The sequence below is a fragment of the Sylvia atricapilla genome, chromosome Z, assembly GCF_009819655.1.
Source record: "Sylvia atricapilla isolate bSylAtr1 chromosome Z, bSylAtr1.pri, whole genome shotgun sequence".
Classification (NCBI taxonomy): Eukaryota; Metazoa; Chordata; class Aves; order Passeriformes; family Sylviidae; genus Sylvia; species Sylvia atricapilla.
This window is the reverse complement of record NC_089174.1, coordinates 42,983,724-43,004,145: the sequence shown is the minus strand read 5'-3', so window position 1 is coordinate 43,004,145 and position 20,422 is coordinate 42,983,724. Positions and strand designations below refer to the sequence as shown.

At 42.0% G+C, this 20,422-nt stretch overlaps 2 protein-coding genes across 2 annotated transcripts in view; one reads left to right on the top strand and one right to left on the bottom strand.

Moving 5' to 3' along the window:
* Positions 1 to 20,422, top strand: part of HOOK3 (hook microtubule tethering protein 3) — a 563,324-nt gene that overhangs the window by 256,137 nt on the left and 286,765 nt on the right. The gene's annotated exons all lie outside the window — the stretch shown is intronic.
* LOC136374386 (pro-neuregulin-1, membrane-bound isoform) lies at positions 2,539 to 17,051 on the bottom strand. The gene is made up of 5 exons (XM_066339726.1): positions 16,949 to 17,051; positions 13,183 to 13,309; positions 12,531 to 12,661; positions 11,829 to 12,032; positions 2,539 to 7,872 (listed from the first exon to the last, which is right to left on the bottom strand). The coding sequence occupies exons 1-5, from the start codon at positions 16,975 to 16,977 to the stop codon at positions 7,221 to 7,223; spliced, it is 1,143 nt and encodes a 380-aa protein (XP_066195823.1). The 5' UTR covers positions 16,978 to 17,051; the 3' UTR covers positions 2,539 to 7,220.

The window sequence follows — 20,422 nt, the reverse complement described above, 5'->3', positions numbered from 1 at the left end:
AGGCTTTGTCTCCGGTTTTGACAATCCCTGTAATGCTTAGAAAGTGCAGCACTTTAAATACCCTCTGGAGTCACTATATTGTGCTCAACCCCAATGACATGGCAATCTTCCTAGATGAGCATGGGCTTGATCTTGTTCCAACTCTGCCTTGCTGGAAGATGTGGAACTGTCCTTTTCTTCATGTGTGGAAATGGGAACATCAGGAGCATATCAGTGATTTATGACATTTCTCCTGGCAGCCTTAGTCTGGAGATGTGAAATAATTTTGCAATCAGTAGAATTTTTCTAATGAGAGCTGCTCTGAAATTACTTTAGCAAAAAGTCATAGCATCAGGTAGAAAAGGGACTCTGGGATTAGAAATCCCTAAGCCTCCATTTTATTTTTTTTTTAAGGTAAAATGAGATTTAGCCCTGAAAGTGCTATCATCAAGGTTCTGTTTTCACAAGAGAAGAGTTATCAGGCTCATAACCTGTGCACAGTCCATGTTGCTTTGCTTCTGCTGCACAGGTTAATCATCACTGACTAACTGCGACATCTCAAGGCATTTGAGATAGCTTACTTCCCAACAGTTGTAACTGAGACAGAGAGAATTAACTTGGGGAATGCATTCTCCAAATCATGTGCTCATAACTGGGTGGAGTTGGCATACTAAGAGCATACCCAGCTGTGGGCTGCAGAAATGAGAAGGGTTTGTTTGATTTTCCTGTAGCGTTCCCTGACACCATCTGCTTCCAGACCTTGTGCAGAAGTGCAGAGGCAGAAGCTTGGCAAAGAAAGCCAACAGGGTAAAGACAGCGTGGACTGACAAACAACTTTTGCAAGGACAGACATTTGGGACACACAAGGATATGTTCCCTAAAGCCCTCTTGTCTGTATCAACTGTGTCATGAGGTCCTTAGTCCTGTTTACTCTGAGTGGTCCTTATAGTATTTAATTGTTTCAGGAATCATCTACCTCTGTCCCATGCATGCAAGGACAGTGAGGATGCCTGAGGAGGGGTCAGTCTTCTCAAAATAGTCTATTTCAACAGCCTGCAATGAAAGCATGGTCCTTTTTTTCCATTCTAGCACTGTGCCATAATGTGTTAGCTTGGACTGGCTGTGAGGTGACAAGGCCCTACACAGCTAAGACATTCAGCGAGGCAAATAGCCTAAGCATCCAGCCTCGAAGCCACAGGATCCCTCCACATGAAACAGACAGGGAAAGGGGAGCACAAGATGAGAACATCCTGAGGGAAGTTGTCTGAGGGAAACTGAGATCAGACTGGACCACCAGGTCTTTACTCTCTGTGTTGAGAACTCTCTGTGAGTGAGGAGGGCGACAGAAAACTCTTCCCAGTTATTCCGTCCCTCCCCTCCTCCCTCCCTGCGCCCCCGCAACCTCCTCCTTCTTCCATCCTTCTATTTCTTCATCAGTTCTCAGTTTGCCATCTCATTCTGCACGAATAGGAAGGCCTGAGAACACTAGCCCTGGGAATAAATGGATGTGAAACACATCGAAAACGTCTTTACTGCATTTCTCTCTCATCTGCTCATACCTAGCTTTCCTCCTCTTGTTTAATGCTCATCAATAGCAAATGACTTTACCTACTTGTATCATGTAAACACAGCCAGATCAGATATCTGCCCTCCTTCTCTCTAGGTGTGGCAGATGGTTGGAGAGGGGTAAGTAGAGCAGCACTAGTATACATAATATTTCCAATTTATACAATCTCCACATTTTCAGTTCAGTCATTTCCCACATCTGATGTGGTTTTCATGGATTTAGTAATCCTCATTGGATTAATGCCTAAGATCTGGCCCCCACCATGAACCCATGGAAACTTTTACAATCCACGGTCTCTTGTAGCAAGTAATTCTCCAAGTTCCCTACCCCTTATATGCAGAGCTAGATCTTTCTGGGGATATGTTGCCCAGTAGTTTTGATTAATAACTCAATTTCTTTTATTGGAAGAGGTACTAAACATCAAGCCCTTTCTTACCTTCTACAAGACAAGTATATTTTAACAGATCTTTAGTATCTTCTTTCTACTGTCCTTTCTTTCACTCAGCCCACTTAGTGCTCCCCAGACCTCACCAGCTCCTGATATTCATTCACCTGGGTTGTCCTTCAAACCCTTCCCCATTATACTATTTCTATTCTGAGACAAGACGACGAGGACCACTCATATTTGCAACCTGCACAAATCATGAATTTAAATAGTGACATGGTGGTGCCATCTAAGAGTTCCTAGTATCTGCTTTGCTTTATTGTCTGTTGCTGAACAGTGAGGTGACATTTTTGTAGAGCAGCCTCCCACAGACCCAAGACTGTGTCATTTCTGACCCCCCAGCTCCTCCCCCTCCCCTATCCATCTTAAGTAGTAATGATTCAGGTAGAGCTAGTAATTCTAATTTAAGAAACTAAAAATGCATGTAAGAGCAAGAGACCCTTTGCTTGTCTGCCAGAGACCCCCACAGGGATGAGTCAGAAATCTCAAGGAACAGTGGTCCACAATAACAGAACAAGACCTTTACAACAATATCTGGATACAGAAAGATGGTAGCTAGTGACCTGACACAGTCTGCTGAGCAGCTGGGCCAGGACCACACATAAACAATTTAATCCAGCACCTCTTTTACTGAAAATGAATAACAAAACCTTAATAAATCAACAATTACTTATTGCTGTATTTGGGGTAATAAATTCTTTAGTTTATCAGTAGCTTGTGGCTTCCATAGCATGTTCTTTGAACAGTTTGCCTTTCAGTTACATCCCCTTTCTCTCCTGAACAATAAATTAGCATTCATTTTTTAAAGGAAAAGAGGGGAAAAAGAGGATATATTACAATTTTTTCAAAGCAAAAGGAAAAATGCAACATCTTTTTGACATATATCTTAAAATAATATGAGGATAACTTTCTCTGCATGTTAGATGCCTATGCATAAATAATAAAGGACATTATGTTATTTACAGTGTTACACAATAAACTAAGAGCGTCTCATTTAACACAATATCCATAAAGACAGTAAATAATGAAAACATCCATGTATGTACAAGACGTATTTACAATAGAATAGAGAATTACAAATTATGATAATTGGCCATGTTCTTTGTCTGCCTTTCTCTGCAGCATTTCATAGGTGCATTTTTGTTTCTTACTAGAAGTAAGTCCCAGGTGATAGTAAGTAGTCACACTGCAGGGCCAAGAAGTGCTCAACAGCCTGCAAGGTGTGTCCTCTGAGGAGACACCAGTTTGCTATCCTGGATGCTCAGGAAACTGCTTGTAATGTGTGTGAGAGAAGCAGGGAAATGCAGCATTGTTGGAGTACTGGAAAGAAGGAGCTTTCCTGTTTCCCTGATAAAGGCAGTGATTGATCTCTTAAACCTGGGTGTGTTGGGGTGGTTCACGAGATGACGGGAATAACTGGGCCAAAAAGAGGGAGTAGCCTTTTCTCTGTTACATGAGAACCTCTATGGAGCTGTAATGATTTACACCTCTTAAATAGGCAGGCTGTACCAGGATGTGCACAACATAATCTACCTATACACTCTTGAATGAAGCCTTTTATCTTGGAATAATTCCTGCATATAAACACATACACAGGAAAAACTCATGGCTCAAACTAAACGATATGGAAATTAACCAGGACAATCTTAACTCTGCCACCACTGGAATATTTCTCCCCCTCTTCAAAGTATGTTTCTTCTTGCCATGACTTTCAGCCAAAGAACTGGCAAGCATCACAGAGTGATGGCTCAAGGGTGTTGGGACTGCCTAGCTCAAAGGTCTGGGTAATGAAGCAAATATCCCAAACAGGGGAGCTGGCCTTTTCCAGAGGCACTTGCTGTCTCTGCTCCGTGCTGCTGCAGCCTCCAGCCCCTTGTCCAGCAGGAATTGGCTGCAGCCTGCCGGCAGCACCTGTGGCCAGGTAGACTCACTAACTTCTGGGTGTGGACCTGACTGATGTACAACACCCTCACAGTGTGACAAACACAAGTTGAGAGGTGAGGGTCTGTGTCCTCTTCTTGCTTCTGTGTGTGCCAAGCCACGGCAATGCCTGAATTCACTGCTGCATGAACTGTGCTGTAAGGCTGGGTTCTTCACAAAGATCTAAGGGCTTAGGCAGCCATATCCCCAATTGTATTTTCTTGTTCTTAGGTCCATGTGAAGTCTCCAGCCTAATTTCATGCTTGCCCTATAACACACTGAGTGTATTCCAAGGGGGAGAAAGAGAGGGAACTACACAGCAATTTGACTTTGAGGCACTGTAACAGAAGAGGTGTGACATTTTCCCCATGACCTATACCAAATAAATCTCACATGTACAGCTCCCAAATATGGAATTTCTCCTTCATTCTGTACTGTCCCTCCATAACAACAGTAGTAAAATAATCTACTCAACATCAAGGCATGTTCCCTTTCCATCCCAATTAATCTGTGTGGGCTATCTATTATAGATACTTCAACAAGAGCTGGCCTTGTGGTTGATATATACTTGAGTAGTTTACAAAAAAACTGTGTTATAATCTCTATTCTGCCACTAAAAGGGGTGATTTTGCAGCAATTTTCTTGTTTCTCTGCCTTCCTTTTTCTGTCTCATCTGTCCTGCAAAGTCTTTGCGGTGCCAGAGGTGTCCCTGCAAGGACAGATATTCAAGTGTCCACAGAAACTCAAGAGTGCAAATCCTTTGGAAACTCATGGTCTTCATTAGGAAAGCTCACTTGGCCCTCTATACTACTGAGTTGCAGAGTTACTGGAGAGGTGGATATTCTGCAGCATGGGATTGCAGATAAATAGGCATGACTAAAGGGATGAAAATGAGAGTACGGTGTCTAGAATTTGTAAAAAGCTTTTGTTTCAGTCTGCAAAGGCAAAGTGTGTTCAAGCACATGCCAGCCAGGGAAAAATGGCAAAGGGGACTTAAGTTCAGACAGTATTTGCCATCTTCCATAGATTTTTCAAATAAGCAGTGCCATTTCAGCCACCACATAGCCCAAAGCTGTGCTAGTTTCCTAGCCTTTTAATTCCACCAGTAACATCCTAGTGGACAACTTTGTTTCCTATACTAAGTTTCTTTTTGTTCTTTTTCTGCTGAATCTGGTGTTCAGCTGGACTCACCTGTGTTCTTACTGATATGATATGGTTATACACTGAGGAATTCACTTATTTTTGTCATCCTGGCAAAGAGCTTCTTTTGCTGTACTTTGCTTTCAGGTCTCAAATCAATAGGACACCTTGTTCAGCAAAACTCTAAGGCACATGCTTAACTTTTTGCATGTGCTGGATATGTCAATGAGAGTCTAGCACATGCTGAAGGTAACTTTTGCTGGGATTAGCATAAGCATATGCTTGAACAATTTACTGAATTGGGACTTTTGTTCCTCAGGCTTACATCTCTCAATTTTTCCTTGATGTATTTCTCTTTATTTAACCAGGACCAGAATGTGGCCCAAAGGATGAGTGTAGTTTGGCTGAAATTCTTTTTCTCTTGACAGGGCTCTTATTTAGAGCTCAGTAATACCTGTAAAACATATGTTCTCATTTTCAGAATCCCCAGAGTCTAGGAAAAACATTTGTTTTCCACATCAATCCTGAGTCAATGCTGTGCCAACTGAACACACAACAAAAATCAAAAGTAAAGAAGAGGCAGAGTGACCCTGACTAAACTGATAGGAATTCAGTGCAAAAGAGGCCATTTGCTTCTGTCCGGATGAATGCATTTGCTCCAGCACTGACAGCATCCTTGTTCATTCATTATTAGTCAATGGCTTCAAGACTGTCACTGGCTATATAAACACTGGTATCAAATAGTCACACATGGGTTACTAGGGCTGTAACCCACAGGGTGTGTTTGCCTTCATAAATGGGCTCTGCATTAGCCTTGCCTCTCTCAATCCAAGTAATGGAGTTCATAAAGCGAGTGAAAATAAACTCCATATATCTGCTTTGTCCTTCATATGTGCCAATACTTTTTAACCACTCAGCAAATCAGGTTCTTCCCTGAAAGGCCTTTCTGTATCCTAGAGTAAGCCTTTCTCCAACAGCAACTCTAACAAGGTATTGCTAGAAGCTTGTCAGGGTTCTTTCTGAGGAAGAGAAAAAGGGGAAGAAAATTGAGGAGAAACAAAAGAATAAATTGTGTATTAGAAAACAACATTAAGAAATAGAGATGAAAACTGATTGCACTTTTATTAGTGGCATTTGTTTTCCAGCTAGATCTCTTCCTTGCTTGATTACAGATATCTATTATATTTGCCCCATTAACATAAAATATTAGAGGTTTTATTTTTTTCTTTTTTTTTTCCTTTTTTTTCTCCTTTTTTTTTTTTTTTTTCTTTTTTGTTTAAATAGAGTATTGGGTTCAAAGCTTCAGCTAACTTAAACCCATTTCCTAAGGGATAACTAGAACAATTCATATCTGGAAAATAATGAAAGGGCAGCTCCTAGTGATTACAAGCTGACCTCTGATTAATAATATATTTGGTTTAAAATCACAGAATTTCTTTCTATAAGTAACATTATTTAATGCAGGTTGGCTTTTTTTTTTTTTGTTTGTTTGTATGTTTTTTGTTATCCTGCTGTAATTAATAGTAGCATGCTGTTGGATCTACTGTTATCTCAGTGCTCAAAGAAGCAAACCTTTTGGCTGGCAGAGAGCAGACAAAACTCATCTCATATACTGAAAGCAAATAAAAATTCTCATATAAGATTTTTTTTTACTTTTTTATCTTTTTTTTTTTAAATATTTTTTTTTTCTTTCTGACTCTGTGTGTGTGTATATGTGTGTTTTTCTGGCGGAATAGGGTGGGGGTGCCATTACAGGGCTTTCTGGTTTGGAGACTCTACAGCAAGCAACCAGAATCTGCAATTCTTGCAAATCATACATCCAGTCATTATAATTGCAGTGCACAAAAAAGCTAGGACAACTGAGGGCTAAAAGGTTTTGCAAAATACTATGGGACAGCCATCATTGTAACTGTACAAAACTTGCTCTCAACTTAACATAACATAAAGGCACCATTGATATCTTTCCCCATTTTTGAAATACTGTAAAAAATTGCTACATATGGCACATAACACATTTGTACATACGTATATTTAATTTATAAAAGTTTCTTTTCCTCTCCTGTTTTCTATCAGCGGAATTGCTAAAATAAAATAAATTGTTTAATTTAAAGGTGGAATACTTCATTATATAAAATAAAGTTTTACATGTGAATCTATGTGTTTTATGTTTTATACAGCAATAGGGTCTTGGTTAACTACCACACTGGACAACCTTGCTTGTAACTCCTCTGGGGTGGAGAAGCGGTTTGCTGGGTTAGTCCTGGTTTCAGCCAGCCGGAAGGCAGCGCCTGGCTCCAGACTGGTCGCCCCGGGGTTGGGTATGCTCAGAAATGGTGTATCCTCGCCTATCCTCTCGTCTTCGGTTTCGGTCTCAGAGCTGCTGCTCTCAGAGCTTGCATCAGAGTCCACTTCCACCCTGCTGGAAATGTGGCCATTGGGCTTTGTTCTTTTGACCCTCCGGCTGTTGGTGAGTTTCTTTGGAGGTTCCTGTGCTGGTTCGTACTCCTGCGTGGTCTCGTACTCCTCATCCTCCACGATCCGCAGAGGACTTGGTGGCAGGCTGTTGCTCTCATGGGTGGCATTGTGGTGAAAGGAGTTGAATTGCTGAAGGTGGTGGTCATACTTCTCGTGCAGCTGCAGTGGAGTCACCAGGAGCAGTGGTCGCTCCTCCTCTATGAAGGGACTCACTGCCACTGAGGGGATGGAGACGGTCAAGCTGGAAGCCGGTGGTGACATTGTGGAAGGACGGGAATTGGGAGAAGTTGGAGTGTGAAAATCAACAGGTGACATGCGAGCTGGTGTGGTCATAGCTGAGACGTACCTGAAGAAAAGAGATGGGAAAAGGTTGCGAGCACAAGGAGGAGTGGTGACCTGCAAACAGAGCAGCTCATGTGGACTGGGAGAGAAATGGCAAGGATCCCCTAAGATCCCCAGCATCCTCACACAGGGCTACTAAGGAACTTTTCCTGTTCCTGTTAATCCTATAAACTGCTGACTTCTGGGACTCTTGGCAAAAACATTTGAAAGCAGGAGGAGCGCAGCAAAACTCCCAGATCCCAGCCATGGAGATGCTGTAAATTTTTTGCCAGAATAACTTTTTGGAATGAATCCAGAAATAGGATTCAGAGACAGACAGGCTGCCAGAAACAAAATGCATTTGCAAGTATTTTCTCAAAAGGAAAACAGCTGCTGCAGTTCTGGAAGGATTTGACCAGAATCTGGGGTACATGCAAACACACAGGGGGAAAGAAAAGAAGGGAACTGAAGGACAGTCCTCTAGGGGCTTCACGCTCTTCTGGCAACCAAACTGTCTCAGGCTAAGGGGGAAAGTAATGTTTGGATAAAATCTAGAGCCAGATTCTGTTAATTTTAATCACCAAAGACAGTCAGAGAAGCACTTGTAGCACCATCCCAGGAGCTTTGTGCTGTTCCACTCCTAGGGTGCTAGTTACCCTGGCTGGTAGATCTATCTGCAAAGAAGAACAGAGTATCATTTGTCCTTATATAGGAACAAATGCTGAAAGACAGGATTGTCTGGCCTAGTGCCCATGATTCCTTTGCAAAATTTGTCCCTGCTCCTGTGGGAAGTGTAGTGGCCAGAAATGATTTCGGAAAATAAAGCACAGGTGCCATTACAGAGTTTGTCCCAAAGAAACAGAACAAAAAATGTGAAGCTCTCAACTAGTTTTAATCAGTAGACATGCTATGAGGTCATGTGGATTCGTGCCAGGTGAGGATCTGCCTAAAACCACTTGATCAAAAGCACAGTGCCCAGCATGATGCTTTGCATGGTCTGGCTTTGCTTTTATCCTTATCCTAAATTCACCTGCCTAAATTTCATCTGTGTCTAAAGTTAAAATCATTCTAAGCTCCATCACACGCCCATTGAGAAAAGCTGTATGTCTATGATTGATGTAGTTATTTAGTTTTTCATTACTGGTTTATTTATCTGAGCCTGAAATTACCAAATTAAACCTGAATCCAGCTTTCTTATTCAATATATGACTCATATTACATATTACACTTGAGAAAAATGGAATTAAAGGAAAAAGGAGAAAACAGGACAGATTCTGGAGAGACATGCAGCAGCATAAATTGATTTCACTAGAAGTGCATTGATTGCATATTGATTTACATAAACTGAGGAGTGAGAGAATGGAAAAAACCAAACCTAGAGTTATGCATGGGAATTAATCAAATTGGTTGAGCAAAGGGCAATGAATAGGTCTGTGTACTGGATGAATTAAGTAGTTTGTTCTCCTTCCATGAGTGAGCTTTTAATCCCTTTCACATTTTTAATAGGCATTGTCTGAAAAACTTTCTACTTTCTCAGCTGGTACACTGTTGCATACACATCTTTATGACACACTGGATTTTAGCTAGACTGGTTCTGTTAATGGATTGAGTTGGTTAAATGTGTTCAATGCACTGTGCAGTCTTCAAACAGTGTCAAGTTACTCATACTGGAATACTGTGCATTCACACGTTTCTGGTCTATTCCCCCACACCCTAACAGGGCAGTGCTAACTAAACCTGAGGCTCAGGATCTGAACTTGTGCAGCTCTAATCCATCCTAAAAGGAAAGTTAAAAGGTAATTGATTTATCCAGCTTACAACTATGCTGGCTCAGTGAAAGGGGATCAGAGTCTACCCATGGCCATACAGCACACATTAACTACTTATATGCTGCCAGCTTCATCATATAGTCCTGCCTTTTGTGCAGAGACAGTGTTTTTTGACCCTTTCTCCTATAAGACAGCTAAGGACATCCAAGATAAAACTGCTTGTGCCCTTTGCTTGTGTACACAGGTGGCAGGGCATGGGATCCAGCAAATGGATGGGGTAATGAAAAGAACCCCTTATAATGTCTGCTGAATTAAATTTGAAAATTGAGTGAGGACAGCCTTGGTCTACCAATTCACAGTCCAGCAACATTTGATGGCTTCAGGAAGTAATTTGTAAGCTTCTACATTCCTTTCTGCTTCTGAGTAATTTTTAGTTCCAAATACATCTCACTTTCTCCCTTGTATACACACAAGCCATCTCAGGAACAATTGGCCATGTATTCCCTGATCACTAAAAATAGATGAGGCCTGCAATTAATGCTCAGGGAACTATCATCTCCCACATTCCAAATCTGTGTTTGCTTCAGGCACAGGCTAGGCTGTCAATGCCTGATGAATTATCACAGAAATGCTGCTTTTGACCTGTAGTACAACCTTCAAGAGACACAATAATTTATGAAATGCCTTCTTTCTTCTCAGAGAAACAAAAAGGAACATACTCTCCTCTCTCTCCTTCCCTTCCTACCCAATTAAATCTAAACAGTTTGTATTAGAATGATGCTTTGGGTGACCCATGGAATGCAGGCAGACAGCAGGAATGGTCTTCACTTCTCACATGCAGATGCCCAAATATACTAAGCTGCAATACTCACCATTGGCAGGCATGTGGGCGTGTATCCTGCTTGGTTCCCAGGCAGGAGACAACATGGTATTTACTGTTACAGGTCCTGATCCAGCAAAGCACTTAAACACACGCTGAGCTCTACCCATGTGAGTAATCTTGCTGATTTCAGTGGGCCTACTTGCACGATTAAAAGATAATCTTGTCAAAGTGCTCTGCTGGATTGGAGCCATGGCTGTTTATGTCATGTGAGCCATGTATCTTCAAATTAAATTCCATGGTAAATGACACATAATTTTTAATGAGGGGGCTAGTTTATTATCCTTAGTGGTACTACACTCAGGGTCCTTCCTTCAGTGGCCCTTCTTCCTGCTGCTTAGCAGTTTGTATGGCAGAGGGAGTACCACAGAAATGGCATTTGCTGTACTTGCACATTCATTTTTCTGAAAACCACAGCTTGTCTCCTACACAACTCAGTCTCCCTGGGGATTGCCTGGTTGCATTTTTGACATCATGGACACTCCACAAGGCCAAATCCCTTGTGATTTCGAAGTGCTCAGAGAACTGATCCTTAACTTTTTGTTTTCCTTTTCTTCTGCCTATGATTCCTGGGTAAAAGCTCTTTTTAAATGTCTTGTTTCTTCTCAGTCTTTCTTTTGCTATTATGGGGCCATCTTGAAGCAAAATGCTAGCCTAAACCTGAGACAGATTTTTTCAGTAAGTTTTTTTTGCAACTCATGTACTTCTAGGTAGATCTTAGGAACAGATGAAGCAGCTTTTTCAGAGAAAAAAAATTGCATGGTTGAAAAACTCCTGGCTGGCTTTATTCATAACTGTTCCTGATTTAATAATGACCTGAGTCCTTCTGGCTTGCCCTTTGCGTTCCTTGTTTTTATTTAATAAAGAATTAAGTGGAATTTTTAAAGGGTTTAGGAGCTGGAATACTCCAGAAAATAGGCGATGGCATAGCTTCTATACAGCTCAAGAGTCTTTAGTGCCCTCCTCCTGTGGATCAATACATTACTTTCTCCCTGCAAAATCTCTCAGTTTTTCATTTGCGTCTTCTAAGAAATTGGTAACTAGGCAAAGGTCTGTTTATTCTTAACAATGGAAATTTCTGACTAATTACGCCCATGGAACTTTTCCAAGTGTGAACTGCTGGCTAATAGGACTAAATCCAGCAGAGGAAAGAGGGTAAGAAATGCTTTTGATGGACTGTAAACTACTACTAAGCTCTCCACCTTTACGAACAAGATGTACCGTACACGAACAGCCGTACTGTTGCATTTTCTCCTGTGCTCCCAAGCTTTGAAACTATCTGGGAAAACACCAGGTCTTGCCAGCTGAAAGCAGTGAGGTGGTGTGTCCTACCTTTCACTGTGAGGAGAGTCCCGGTAGGAGTCGGGGGTCTCCCTGGCATGCCAGAGGAAGCTGTTTCCATCCCGTGGCCCACCGATGCCGTTGAGACGGCCCCGGGGCCCCGCTGGGCTGGCGTGCCTGCTGTTCTCCATGGAGGAGCTGACGAGCACCGAGTGGCTTTCCGAGAGGATGCTTTCAGTGTGGCCATTACTCCAGCTGGAGAGCAGCAACCAGGAAAAGACAAAGGGGGAGTATGAGACTGGGCTTTGGTGGCAAATGCGTATGAGCAGTTCAGCCAGGGAAAGGAGGGGCTCTGTTGGCACTCAGGATCTGCAGCATAACCTTTGGTATGGTAACTGGAGCTGCAGAGTTTAGCAAACTGTATGAATCCACAGGCATCAAGGTGATTTTGCATGTATGGATAAAAGGAGAGGGAAGCAGGGCTCTCCGGTCATCAGAAGTGTCACTGATTTAGCAATCTGTATGTACTAAATTTCACTGTGACAGTACTGGAATGCCATTTGGGTAATAAAGGTCTTTGTAAATTCCTGGGAAGATAATTAGTTAGGTGATATGACATCAAATATTGTTAGTCTTAAAATGAAAACACTGTGAAAGGAGCATAGATCTTTCCTGGTTTGTTGTTTTACACATAGTTTTGGTTTTGCAACAGATCAGGTATTACAGCTGCTATTTGCCTTCCCCCTCCAGTACCTGTGGCTGGATGTCTGGGTGACTGTCACGGAGTGATGTGTTGTTGAGGTGTAATGGCTTGTAGAAAACGAGGTCTCTGTTTCTCGCTCGATGACATGCTCACTGGAGATTACATTTTTCGAAACGTACTGCTGAAAAACCCAGACAAACCTCAGGTTTACAAACTGTAATTCACAGCATGTTTGTAGACATAATTCTGAATCCCTCCTTCCCAGATTTCAGCCTTTTACATGTTGGCACAAAGCACAAATTTTGTCACTTAAATACACACAGAAACTACACTGACACACTTGAGCACATTCGTGTACACCCCTGGGTACACGGCCCATCTAGACTCAAAATAGGAGACAAATGAGGAAAGTAGCAACGGTCTGCATCCCAATCAAGCTATAGAAATGTATTTAACAAGGGAACGAGAAGTCCCAGAAGACAGACATGCGGAAAAGCTACGTCCCATTAGCATCAGATACACCAAAAATACTATTTTCTGATGGAGAAGACAGCGGCAGTTTGCAACAGCAATTTTTTTCCGTGTGGAGAAAGCCGAGAGAGATCAGTCACCCGCCTGCAGCAGGCAGATGTTCAAAAGCTGTGGGGTGAGCTTTCCTGTGGCCCTGGCAGCCTAGGCTGGAGCCTGTGCAGTGGCACCTACATTGACGAGCTGGACGTTATCTGGCGCAGGGTTGGGATGGTGTGGCCCGTTGGCCATGTTCATCATGTTGTTCCTCTCTGAGCGCAGACTCTGCCGGAGGCGGTCGTGCAACTTTTTCCTCTGCTTCCTGCGCATGAAACATGGAAATGATTTTAACGGACAAAAGGAAAGCAGCTGACCCCTTCAGCATATTGAAGTTGGTGATAATAATATAACATCACTTGTTTTTGTCAGAATTTTCTCCACTGCTGCTAGAGCTTGGAGTAACTCTGAAAACCACAGGTCTAATCACAGCTGGAGCTGGGGGGACCTGCACAGGGGGAAGGATATTTGGGATCCCTTCCAGGAGTTAGCAAGATACAGAGGGACAGGAATAAGTGAGAGGAAAAGGAAAGCCATTTCTAAGCAGTGCTCTGTCTCAGGAGCAGCTCTTTTCTGCACTCAGAAGGGAGGGGGGAGAGATTTTAACCCAGACATGTTGACACCCTGCCAAGGGCAAAGTTTCTGACAGCCCATCGAGCTATGCCTCTTCGGTCACTACAGGAACCCGAGGTGTCTGTGCCTCAGTGCATGCTTGCAGACACTGGAACGTGGTTTTTGTGATGTGGAGTTGCACATTTTTTTGGTGGGATTCACCCCCTACCTCAACAGTGTACTTCAAATCCATAAATGTGTTAAAGAAGACTGCAGAAGAAGCCCCAGAAATCCAAAGTGAGAGCACAGGTGATAGGCCTGAGCCTGAAGACTTCTGGGCAGCTCTGGAAGGTTTCGTTTCAGCAACATCAGACTTGCTCCAAAGCCTAATGATTATCAGGTGGATGCCATGGCTGCTAATGCGGTTAGTAGAACTATTCATGTACTAATGACATGATCTCTGACTGACTTTGGTGCTTCTACCCTTTCCTGTCCTAAGATGCTGTTTCCCCACTTGCTAACAACATGTAAGTCCTATAAGGAGTGGCCGTGGGAGCTGGAGTTGTTCAGCCTGGAGAAAAGGAGGCTCAGGGGTGACCTTATCACTCTCTGCAACTGCCTGAAAGGAGGCTGTAGCCAGGTGGGGGTCGGCCTCTTCTCCCAGGCAAGTAGCAACAGGACAAGAAGAAATGGCCTCAAGTTGTGCTAGGAGAGGTTCAGGTTGGACATCAGGTGGAATTTCTTCAGGTAAAGGATTATTAAGCATTGGAACAGACTGGCCAGATGGGTAGTGGAGTCACCCTCCCTGACAGTGTTCAAGAAATGACTGGTCATGACACTCAGTGCCATGGTCTAGTTGATAAGGTGGTGGTCAGTCAAAGTTCGGAAGCAATCTCAAAGGTCTTTTCCGACCTAATGATTCTGTGATTCCATAATCCTTCCAGCTCTCCTCAGAAGAACTTTTTAGAAGATCATTACAAAGTGTCAGCATCAAAACTTACAGCATAGTAAAACATGGCTATGCAGAACACTAATTAGAACACCAAAATAAATAACCAGAAAAAGGGCTATTCAATTTCAGACTCAATTTATAAATATTACCCAATTTTCTCTCATTACACAGGAGAACTTCCACCATACTGTCAGAATCCAGAGCAGTGGAGAGAGGATGCAGGCTCCAACACATTCTGGAATGCATATGACTTTGGGTGTGGCAAAAGCTAAAATACATACTAAGCTGTATGCAGAAGTGCAGATAGTGATGGCAGGATAGGACAGTGTAAGAGATAACTATTTTCAATCCTGTTTTGAACTCAAGTGGACTATTTCAAGCTTTAGAAAAAAGAAGGAGTGAGGGAGGGCAATAAATACGCTGAAGCTTGATAGTCACGAAAGATTAATGACAATGAAAATATGACTTAACACACAGCATTTTAGGTATTTTTTCTGTGTGTATGTGCCTGGATAGTGGAAAAAGCTTAATTTATGTCCCACCACATGAATGGCATATGCAGATACATCTGTTTGGAAATGCTCCTGTCTCAGAAGGATACACATGGCTCATGTGGACTTTATGCTTTGAGGAAAACCAGGCACCATCTTAGGACATGTAAGCAGTTCAGGTGTATAGAGAGTGCAGTGCCAGGAGACATTTGAGCTAAACAAAGACCTGCTGGGCTGAGAAGCAAGGAGGCAAGCACGATTTTAACTTGATTTCACAGCTCCCCTTCATGTGTCTCTGGAGACCTTGGGAGCTGAGAATAATCTGAACTCCTTAACATGGTAGAAAAAGCCATTTCTAGAGGGAGTTTGAGTTTGTCATCTACAGGACTGAAATCCTGGCACATGTAACCTGGAAATCCATCCCTAGAAAACTGCATTACTTCCCACCTTCAGTGACCAATGTATTTGAATTTGCATGCTTTTATCTGGACTTTTTGTCATGTAGTAAAAGGACAGTAACTAAAATAAGAAATTACTCCACAAAACTGAGATGAAAGAATAATGGGAAAGCTAGTGTGTACTTAAGAAGACTTTATCTTCATCTAAATGATTTGTGAATAAAGTATCTCCAAATTAAGACTCAGTGTCTGAATTGCCTTGGCGATTTATCAGCAGTATTGCTTGCAAGGAGACCAAAAACATCTAAGTTATTACACTGGTTGTTCTCCTAACACCATTCCAAGATCTCTCCTGATGTCTGAGTTTTCCCCATTTAGGGAAAAGAGCATTTGCGAATCACCTCACAGATACAAGTCTGGCATCACTGCTGCCTTTGGATGGCCATGTCCTGGCATGGCATTCTCATCAACTGTTTTTGAAAACATTCAACTTTCAGTTCACAGTGATTGCTGATGTCTGGGGCAAAAAAAAGGCATCCAGACCCCTGATGAACTCTATGGGCTCTTCATACAGAAAACCATGCTTCAGGATCCTGATTAAATGTTTGTTGAAATACGTGGGGATATGATTTTTAAAAGCAGTAATAGATCTGATTTTTTATTACTGTTTCAGTTGTTCCCCACTGACCACTGGCTTGAGGTTATGGGTAGGGGCAGTTGTGTGTATGCGTCTGGACTCTCACTGAGAGGGACAAATGATCTTTCTCCTCCCCCACTTTTAACACATCCATCATTGGTGGGGCTTACAACAAAAACTAACAGTCCAACTGCCAATCAGGCCTTGCAATAGTAAATCAGGTTTATACAAACGTGGAATATTTATGATAAGGGTTTTGTGTGTTTTGGTGGGGAGATTTATAAGGGCAGCCAGAAGCTTTGGCAGCAGAAATTCTGCTGATGTTCTGTGAAATTTATGGTCCAGAGTGCCTCATGCATGTTTGAGAGTCACCCCTAGTAATTTAGATACTCACAGAATGCATTTAAACCCCTACTTTTGCATTAAGAGCATTTTTGTGTTCCAGTTTTTGGCCTTTGGTGTATAGCAACTTTTAGCATCATTAATTGTGTCTCAAGTACCAACAAATTAGGCTTATACATAAAATTTACTGCTGGAAAGCAACATCATTCTAACATTGGAGTTTGTTTCTTTTCAACTGGGGAAACCAGCTGAAATGAAAGATAGAAAAGAAAGCAAAAACAAAAAGAGACAAAAAATTTAAAAGTACATTTGAAGACTGAGCAATCTTTCAGATACCTGCCTTCATTTTGCACTGCTGATGGACATGGAGACCCACATTCATCTGGCTTGGACCAGAGAACCCTGGTCACAAGTTTGTCTCTTAAGCTCACCTCTAGAGAAACTCAGGTACAACTTTATGGCCAGAGGAGCTAGTCAACTGGGAAGGCCCTGACCAACAACCACAGATATGAAATAGAAGAGAAAAGTTTACTTGGTTTTGCAGTAGGCCACCACACACATGATGCCAACTACTAGAAGAGCAATGCAAATGCCAGTTATGGTCAGCACTCGTTTCTGGTACAGTTCCTCAGCTTCTAGAAAGGGACAAAAACAGAGAAAGTCACAACATGGAGGATAGCTAGGCAAGGAGCATACAATCAACGGCTGTCATGCTACAAACCACTACACAGATTCACACAGCCACACTGAGACGCAGCCACCACACATCAGGCAGACTTATTACTGACTGCAAGGAGAACAGGGCTACACCACAATACTGGGTGATGAGAACAATTAACACAATTCTAGGGATGAGATCAATTACAGAATTACAGTCAAAAGTCACTTTTTTTTTAAGCGAACAAGAATAATACCTAAGAAACAACTTCATAGTTGACAAACACAGCATTTGCTGGAAATAAAAATGTAGTGTAGTAAGGCAATAACATGAATTTGCAAATGCTTTGGAAGTTTTGCAAAGACAGCTGGAATGAAAGCCATTTTACAGGTCTTATGAGAAATTTATTTTCCTGTTTTCTTTTTGGATTGTTTTCATATCCAATATCCCCCTGGTCCCATGTCAATTTATATCTCAGCTGTCTTTACAGGAGAAATTTTAAAATACTCTTCTACATTTGAGACATGAGCTTGGCTTGTAATTATATCACCAATAGAAATGGAGACAGGTTTTGAGCTCTGGTCATAAAATTCAGACTCTTTTCTCCAGTGCTCCTCCTAAAACACAGCAATATCAACAACCAGCAGTGCCTTGTGTGAGAGAAATGCAGTTTCATCTTGTATCCCTTTGTGACCAACAAAGGAACTTTATCTAGGATGGCAGCTTGCTCAGTGATGACAACTTGTTACCGATTTCCTTCACTGGAGATATTTCACTTTCATAAAGGTGTTAGTAGCACTGCTAATGTTTGGGCTGGAGCTACTGATGCTTTCCAGCCTCACTAATGCTTGGCAGAGAGCATTGCTGAGTGCTCTGCTGGGGAAATGTTACGTAAGGAGCTCTGAAACAGGCGCATTCTGTGTTGATGCTTTACAGATGTAGATTTGTGTTCCTGCTGTTAGGACAAAAATGGATGTCTAGATTTACTCAAGTCTTATTTTTGATTAAGCAGACAGACTAATAATGATCTGCAATATTGACCACAGTCAGAATACAAGCAGATGATTAAAAATAAATGAATGAATTAGAGCTGCACAGCTTTGCACTACCTTTGGGATAAATGCCAGCATTATTCCTGCAGGAAGGGACTTGCATCTGGCTGGTACAGAGGTGAACAATGCTCTCTCACATATGCCATGTGTCTCTGTCCAAATGATGTGCTGTCATAAATGATACACCAGTGCAGGGGAAAATACTCCTCACTGAACAGGGAGAAGACTTCCCTGAGCCTGTCTAGTTTTGTTTTAAAGTTGCTGTGGGCAAGTGGCAAATACTCCATGCAACAAACCAAAAAGCAGAAGTAATTCTCAATTTCTCTGATACAATGCACCACACCACAGAACAAGTTTATCTTACAAGCCAAACCCACTGTAAATCAAACACCAGCACACAGGTCATGAGCACCATCAGACAAAATTAACAACACTAATTATTAACAAAGATGAGGGAAGGGGAGAGAAGTGAGTGTGGTAAAACTAGGATGCTGCAAAAATGTATTAAAGAAAAATAAATATAACTCCAAGAACAGAAGGTCAAAAAAGGGAAGGAAGAAAAGGCTGAAACTCCAACCAAACTAAACTATGACAAAGAAAAAGAGGAAGGTGAAATATAAAGGAAGACAGGAAAAAAGGGTAGAGAAGTCAACAACAGGCCTGGCACAGCATGCTTAGAAGTGGAAAAAATAGAGAGAAGAAATGCTTGAGGACAAAAAAAAAAAAAAAAGAGTTTTAAGCAGTGTGAAGGGATTTCTCATACAGCATAACTCCTCACCTAGGCTAGTTAGTGGCACTGGATCCCCTGCCCTTTTTTGCCCCTTCTGAAAGCGCTTATTAGTTAGCCATGTAAATGGTGTATTACAAGGATGTCACAGGAAACAGGAGAATTGTGCTAAGCAATTTAGGGGCTAATTTGAAATGCTTTGAATTATTATTATTTTTTTATTGTCATGCTGTCAGCCATTAGCTTATGAAAGCAAAATGAATAATGACATATCAACCCGTTTTTTTTCTTGAAGCACAAAGGAGAGGAAGTAGAAGATTAACAGTGGACACTGCTCAGTTTTCATACTGAAGGAAAAATTGCACTGAGTCCAGGAGGTTAGCTGCAGGCTGAGGTTGTTGCAAATGAGCTGGGCAGCTGGCTGGGATGGCCTGACTGTACCAGTGGGCTAAGGTTTGTTGCTTGCATGTGGGACTTTTCTGGGTGCTCAGTCACTGCAGGGGAAGTGGGATACAGAGAGGGGAGCAGGGCTGTGGGTGCAGCCCTGAGCAATGCTCCTAGCACCAGCAAGTCTGCTGGGACTATAGGTCTTGATGGGCATGGGAAATTAAATCCCTAGATCTGCTTTCATAACCTTAGTCCCCTTCTCTGCCCTTTGAAACAAGGCCCTAAGGACAACACAGGCTGACATGGTGTGCATGAATGGTGCTGCTGCCATGCCCTCCCTCAAACTCTGGGGGCAAGGTCTGCCTAGGAAAGCACATGTATCTGGGCATGTCATGCCCAGCAAACCAGCAGCCTCTCATATAAACCTGGCTGTGCTCCTGGTTGACGGGACAGCCAGGGGCAAATGGGGGATGCCCTGGTGTTCTGCAGGAGCCGATGTGGGTGGCAGGAGATGCTGGCAGCTGGGAAAGGGCTGGGATCCTGGTTAAGACTCTGCAGATGGCATGGTACCTCAAAGACAAGCCTTGGACTCTTCATTCAAAACCAAGAAGAGTTTTACAAAAAAACCTCCTGTGGAGCACTTGCAGTTATACTACATCTTGCCTCAAAACTGCCTTCTGTCTCTGACCAGTGTTACCATTTATGGAGTCACTTTATGACACCCAGCTAAATGACACATGGTGATTAAACTATCTTGAAAAAAAAATCTGTAGCAGCCTTGCAGGAAAGTCTGTAAAAATTGTATGTGCAGTGAGAATTTAGGAAAGATTTTAGCCTGTTAAGTACTAAAAATAATTTCAGTAATTTTTTTACCCTGTAGACAAATCAATGTAAGACTTAAGTCAAGGTATTGTATAGGCAGCCTTTTAAATATGCATGTTATTTGCAATAATATTGCAAATATTTGCAATTAATATTTGCAATTGATATTTGCAATTAATTTCACATCACTCTAATCTATACATAACTGATGTGGTCTTAAATTTGCTTGGTTTTAATGTTTTTCTTTGTACTGATCTCTGGGGATTTTTAAAAGAATTTAATTACAAGAGGTTGTTCTGCTGATGCAATTTCATATATAAAGCAAAATTTGCATGTCAGTTTTTAAAAGAATTTTAATTG

Excerpts from the sequence above, each read along its gene's own strand:
- LOC136374386 (XM_066339726.1), bottom strand. The coding sequence starts at position 16,977 with ATGTGTGTGGTGGCCTACTGCAAAACCAA. Across the intron at positions 12,662-13,182 it reads ATAACGTCCAGCTCGTCAAT|CAGTACGTTTCGAAAAATGT; the intron begins GTAGGTGCCACT and ends TGGGTTTTTCAG. Across the intron at positions 12,033-12,530 it reads ACCCAGACATCCAGCCACAG|CTGGAGTAATGGCCACACTG; the intron begins GTACTGGAGGGG and ends GCTGCTCTCCAG.